Source organism: Fonticula alba (genome assembly GCF_000388065.1).
Source record: "Fonticula alba strain ATCC 38817 unplaced genomic scaffold supercont2.1, whole genome shotgun sequence".
NCBI classification, from domain to species: Eukaryota; order Rotosphaerida; family Fonticulaceae; genus Fonticula; species Fonticula alba.
In genome coordinates, this window is record NW_009242971.1 from 4213142 (window position 1) to 4219151 (window position 6010).

Below are 6010 nucleotides of genomic sequence, written 5' to 3' on the forward strand. Positions count from 1 at the left end.
CCCCCTCCACGCTCCTACACATATAAACACATACACTCGCACACTCGCACCCGCACCCGCACCCGCACCTGCACTCGCACTCGCACCCGCATCCGCACTCGTAGCACATCTTGCCGGCTCTGCCCCACCCTCCCTTTAGACGCGCGCATCCCCACGACCGCAATGATGACCGAAGATCTGGCTGCCCGGCTGGCGAAGATCCGCGCAGGGCTGACGGACTTCATGGTGGCGCCCAGCCCGCCTACGCCCCCGCCCGCGCCTCCTCTGCCGCCTTCACTGGCGGAGGATCTGTCAGCCCGCTTGCAGGCACTTTTGACAGCCGTCTCCAAGCCGGAAGTCCTACGTGGGCTGGCCTTCCTGGCTCTCCTGTTTGTCATCGCCCTGGGTGCGTCGGCCCTTGGGGACTGGCTGTCTCTTGCTCGTGGCCTTTGGCTTTTGCACGCGCGCCCCCCCCCCCCATCGGCACTTGGTTCTTACCATCCCATGCACAGCCCTCACGGTCGCGCGATTCCGCCGAGGACCACCGGGTACCCCCGTCGGTCAAACTCCGACCACCAGCAACAGGCACCCTCCAGTGGCCCCGGGGCCGGCTACCGAGACCCGGGGCCCTGCCGATTATCCCCCCTCCACCAGGTCGCCCGGCTCCCTGCAGCTGAATCTCACGCCCGAGGCGATGGCCGCCCTCGCAGCGGCACCGACTCGCGCTCCAGCGCAAAACCTGAATGTCACGCTGATGGGGCCAGCAGTGGAGGGTCTTCGGTCGCGGCGGCCCCATGCCACGTCGCCCGATGCCACCACCGCCACCGCCGCCGCTCCGGCTGCCGCTGCCGGAGATCCTCCCTCCAGCAAGGGGTGGAAGCCTCTGCGCCAGGTGCTCGGAAAGGGCAGTCGGACCGACCGTGTCTCTGCCAGGGAGGAGCCCAGCGGCGAAGCATCTGTCAACGGTGGGACATCCGATGCATCGGTGCCGGGCCATGCCTCTCCCCGATTTGTCCAGGGCTTGGGTATTGTGGTGTCCGGACCGAGCCCCTCGCGCCTGAAGGCACACCAGGCCAGCAAGAAGTAGTACCGGCCGCTGCCTGTGCCGCCTCCTGGAGAAGGTGAAAAGCTGCCAGAGAGGGTGGGAGAGAAAATAGAAAGCCAACCTCCACGCCGGGTGCTACCACGCCGCCCTGGGACAGAAGAAGACAGGAAAAGTGGAAAGGGAGAGGGCTGTATATTGGCCGCGGAAGGGGGCACAGTTGAGGGGAGAGTGCGAAACATGCATGCACACGCGCGCACGCACGCATACACACACGCACACACGCACACACCATCATCCAAAGCCCCTTGGAAGAGAGGGCACACAACCGGCCCCCGCCCCCAGGAGAGCGAAGCAGGCGGAGAAGCAGATGGTAGCGATATCGCACAAGCAAGGGGGAGGGGGGGGGTGGGGAGGGGGATTTACCCGCGAGCGTTTACAAACGCCAGCATGGTGGATTGAGGAAGGAGGAGAGCGAAGGAGGAAGTACAAGGGCAAAGGAGGGGAGAGGGGGAAGGGGGGGGGGGCCAGGGGGGCGAGGGAAGCAGGCACCCACGGCCCCGGGCTGACGCGCACGCACGCACACACATCCACACCTCCGGGGGAGAGAGAGAGAGAGAGGGGGGAGGGGGGGCATGCGCGTGCTCCACATGCGCAGCAGACGGGCACTTTACATCATGCCGCCCATGCCGCCCATGCCGCCCATGCCGCCCATGCCGCCCATACCACCCATGCCGCCCATGGGGCCAGCACCGCCGGCCTTGTTGGGGGAGTCGGCGACGATGGCCTCGGTGGTGGCCATGAGGGAGGCAACACCGGAGGCGTCGCTGATGGCAGTGCGGACAACCTTGGTGGGGTCGATGACACCGGCGGCGATCATGTTGCAGTACTCGCCGGTGGCGGAGTTGAAGCCGTGGTGCGGGTCAGCCTGGTTGAGGATGGTGGAGACGATGAGGGAGCTGTCGAGGCCGGCGTTCTCGATGATCCGGCGGGCCGGAGCCTGGATGGCCTTCTTGATGATCTCGACACCACGCTGCTGGTCGAAGGAGTCCAGCTTCAGGGAGTCGAGGGCCTTGGAGGCGTTGAGCAGGGCAACACCACCACCGGGGACGATGCCCTCCTGGACGGCGGCGCGGGTGGCGTTCAGGGCATCGGCAAAGCGGTCACGACGCTCGCCGACCTCAATCTCGGAGGAACCACCGACATTGATGATGGCCACACCGTCGGAAAGGCTGGCCAGACGGCTGCGGAGCTTCTCCTGCTCGTAGGAGGACTTGGTGTGCTCGATGGACGACTCGATCAGGCTGATGCGCTTGGCGATGGCCTCGGCAGAGCCACCGCCGTTGAAGAGGGTGGTGTGGTCGCGGGTGGCCACGAAGGACTTGACATGGCCGAAGTCAGCCTCGGTGATGTCGGTGGTGGTGTCCTCCGGGTTGAGGCCGAAGAGCTTGGCACCGGTGGAGATGGCCACATCCTCGAGGATGGCAGCGCGGTTCTCACCGAAGCTCGGGGCCTTGATCGGGACCAGGGGCAGACCGCTGCGAATGCGGTTGACGATCAGGGTGGCCATGGCCTCGTCGGAGAAGTCCTCGGCCACGATGAGCAGGGGCTTGCGCAGGCGGAGGGAGAGCTCCAGGACGGGGAGGATCTGGGTGGCGGTGTTGAGCTGCGCATGCAAGCACATCATGCCCGATGGGAGGGTGGATCGATTCCACACAGGAGCGGGGGGAGGGGAGAGTCGGTGGAAAGGGAAATAGGGTCAGCATCCAGGGATGGCCGGAAATGCCCAGCACACATGTGCATGAGAGAGAGGCGCAGGGGGCGAGGAGCGGGAGCGGGAGCGGGAGCAGGGGGGGAGGAAGCAATGTCAGGGCGTACCTTGGTGCTGAAGAGGAAGACGTTGGCGTCGTCGTAGGCAGCGCGGAAGGTGCTCATCTCGTTGACGAAGTGGTGGCTGGTGATACCGCGGTCAAGGCGCATGCCCTCGGTGAACTGCACATGGCCAAGCGCCAGGGAACGAGCAGAGGAGCGGAAGAAGCGGTCCGGGGTCAGTGGGTGGAATGGGGAAGGAAGCGAAGGAGCCAAGCAGACTGGAGGCCCCACACAGAAGCAGGGGGAGGGGGGAGGGGGTGGCAAGCGGGAGGCAGCAAAAGGAAGAAGAACGCACGGTCAGGGTGTCGTTGAGGGTGCTGCCAGCCGAGACGGTGATGACGCCGTTGCCGCCGACCTTCTCGATGGCCTGGGCAATGAGGTTGCCGATCTCGGTGTCGCCGTTGGCGGAGATGGTGGCGACCTGGGCGACCTCGGCATTGGAGGACACCGGCTTGGAGAGACCGCGCAGGCTCTCGACGACGGTGTCGACGGCGGCGGTGATACCACGGCGCAGCTCCATCGGGTTGACACCGGAGGCAACATACTTGTTGGCCTCGCTGTAGATGGCGCGAGCGAGGACGGTGGCAGTGGTGGTACCATCACCGGCCTGGTCGTTGGTCTTGGAGGAGACGGACTTGATGAGGCTGGCGCCGAGGTTCTCCAGGTTGTCGGAGAGGTTGATGGACTTGGCCACGGAGACACCATCCTTGGTGATGCGCGGGCCGCCGAAGGGCTGGGCAATCATGACGTTGCGGCCCTTGGGACCGAGGGTCACGGCCACGGCGTCGGCCAGCTTGTTGACACCGGCAAGCATCTTGTGGCGGGCCTCATCACCGAAGACGATGTCCTGGGTGGAGCCGGTGGAGTAGGTGCGGCTGGCGGTGGCCAGGGCGCCGACGCTGACGGAGGCGCGGGCGCTGCTGCTCACGCTGGCAGAGAGAGCGAGGCGGCGGGAGACGATGGCGGCGCGGTACATGGTGGATGTAGGGCTGGGAGGGGGGGGGGGGGAACGGGGGACAGAACGGAGGGGTCAGCTGGGGCTGCGGAAGGTGGTGGGGAGGAGAGGGGCGATGCAGGGGGGGGGGGGCAAAGCCGAGGAGAGGGAGGAGGGGGACAGAGGGGGGGGGGCGCGTACAAACGCGAACTAGAAATAAGACAAGGGCCAATTCCGGTTGGAGGGTAGGCAAGAGCCAGCTCGGCCGGAGGGGGGACATAAATATGTTTCCGCGGCCCCCTCCCGCCCCCTCTCGCCCCCTCCCGGTCCTGCTCTCTCTGTCCCGCCCTCTCCCGGCGGGGGAACCGCCAAGTTCCAACAGCCCGGAGGCGGGAGGGACTCCGGGCAGGAAGGCCCGCGAGGATGGCCGAAACATCCTGCCCACCCATCCGGGCGAAAAATCGAGAAGGCGGGCGCCTGGAACTGGAGAAGTATCGCCCCCCCCGCCCCCGTGCTCCGCGCCCCCCTCCTCTGTGTCGTCGGACGCATATAGGACATTCGGACTTCACAAAAGAAAAAAGGAAGACCGGGAGAGGCGACAACTGGGCCTCTGTGGGTCCGGGCGAGCGGCACGCGCGGGCACGCATGTACAGGCGTACATGCAGGGAGCGTGGGCCCCTGTCTCCCCCCGCCCCCGAGGGGGCACAAAAAAGCCCTGGCAAAAGGGGAAGAAGTGCCAGGGAGAGAAGACGGCCGCACGTGGGACCACCGGCACCGGTCTCTGCCCAACACGACAGGGAACATGCAACACCTCCCGTTCACCCCCCCCCCCTCCCCCCCCCCCGCCCCCTCACCCCACCCCGAAGCATTGGGGGGAAGGAGGACCCCTCGGCTCGTCTCGCTCCATCGCGGGACGCGGATTTCTCTCGATGCTCCGGGGCCCCGGCCAAGAGTGGAGATGGATCTTTCTAGATTTCCCGAATGGCATTTCGATACAGGCGCATGGGTACTGTGATCAGTCGCGGTGTGATTGGAGACTTCTGATCACGCCCTGGTCCGGTGGATCTCGCAGCGCCGAACGGGGCGCACCCCCCCCCCCCCCGGGCAGAGACCTGGCGGGGCCGTATCGTCCGCCGTATTGACCCTTGGGGAGGGGGGGGGGAGGCCTCTTCAAGTGAGCATCCGTGTGTGGCAAGCACATCCACACATCGGCAAGGTGCTACAGAGGGGGGGCGGGGGGCGGGGGGCTGCCGGAGTTGCTGGCCGTCTCCGCCGGGCGAGAGGATGTCTGGGATATGCCTCTTCTGGCGGGCCTGTGCCCTGCTTGAGGGGGGGGGGGAAGGGAGCGCTTGCCCCGGGCTGGGGAGCGGGGAGGGCAAATAGCCAGAACTCTGTATATTGTTATTTATTTCCCGCGCAGACACATATACCCGCCCTGCCGTCCGTGGATGTACCCGTGCGCATATTCATGGCCAAAAGCACGGGGGGGGGGGGGGGGGAGACCGGTGTTTGCGCCCGCATTTCGGCTGTCGGCCCATCTTGCGAGGGACGCCTTTTTCACAGGCCCAAGGGTCTTGGGCCCTCCGACATGGGGCCGGAGAGCGGGGCCGGGGACGCGGCAAGCCACTTTTCTTTGACGCTGCCGGGCGGGGCAGGGGCTGGGAAGTCCATCCGGACGCTGGGCGACCGAAACAGATGCCCGGATGGGTCCCTTCGCCCCGACCCCCCCCCGTTCGGTCCCTTTAGTGTGGGGAGGCGTTCGACTCTCAGCGGACGTGCCCCCATGGCTCACACTGCCCCGCGCCCCACCGGTTCGGTCGTCAGGGCGGTGCGATCATTTTGAGGAGCCCTGCCCCAGCTGCCGGGGCCGCCGCGCCGGCCCGGATACCCCCCTCAGCGCGGCGTATCCTGCCCCTCCCTCTTCTCTTTTGTCCCCCCCCCCCATTCTCCCTTCCCCTCTTTTTCCCCCCCCCCCCCCCCCCCTCGCGCGCACATACACCATGTCCCTCTTCGGTCTGAATCCCGGCGATCTCAGCATCCACCTCGACACCCCGGAGTCTTCGATTCCCGAGGTCGAGCTGAAGAACAGCAAGGGCCACCTCGTACGTCCCGGAATGCGCTTGTCGCTGGCCGGCGCCCCTCGCTCACACATCCCCCCCCCCCTCCCCCCCGTCCGTGCGCCC

At 66.5% G+C, this 6010-nt stretch overlaps 3 protein-coding genes across 3 annotated transcripts in view; 2 read left to right on the forward strand and 1 right to left on the reverse strand.

Annotated features, from left to right (window-relative positions):
* Window positions 1-4: 4 nt before the first annotated feature.
* Window positions 5-1169, forward strand: H696_00895 (hypothetical protein). The gene is made up of 2 exons (XM_009494782.1): window positions 5-385; window positions 492-1169. The coding sequence occupies exons 1-2, from the start codon at window positions 163-165 to the stop codon at window positions 1064-1066; spliced, it is 798 nt and encodes a 265-aa protein (XP_009493057.1). The 5' UTR covers window positions 5-162; the 3' UTR covers window positions 1067-1169.
* A 522-nt stretch (window positions 1170-1691) lies between these two features.
* On the reverse strand, window positions 1692-4093 carry H696_00896 (chaperonin GroEL; the record flags this gene model as incomplete). The annotated part of the gene is made up of 4 exons (XM_009494783.1): window positions 4029-4093; window positions 3189-3882; window positions 2900-3013; window positions 1692-2687 (listed from the first exon to the last, which is right to left on the reverse strand). Exons 2-4 carry the CDS (start codon window positions 3867-3869, stop codon window positions 1692-1694), a joined length of 1791 nt encoding a protein of 596 aa, XP_009493058.1. The 5' UTR covers window positions 3870-3882; window positions 4029-4093.
* A 1734-nt stretch (window positions 4094-5827) lies between these two features.
* Window positions 5828-6010, forward strand: part of H696_00897 (hypothetical protein) — a gene marked incomplete at both ends in the record, with an annotated part of 2999 nt that continues 2816 nt past the window's right edge. Inside the window, one exon of the mRNA XM_009494784.1 lies at window positions 5828-5929. Coding sequence (XP_009493059.1) covers window positions 5828-5929 — 102 coding nt within the window. The remainder of the gene's footprint in view (window positions 5930-6010) is intronic.

Coding starts and splice junctions, on each gene's coding strand:
- H696_00895 (XM_009494782.1), top strand. CDS start 163: ATGATGACCGAAGATCTGGCTGCCCGGCTGGCGAAGATCCGCGCAGGG. Junction 386..491: donor CCTGTTTGTCATCGCCCTGG/GTGCGTCGGCCC, acceptor TCCCATGCACAG/CCCTCACGGTCGCGCGATTC.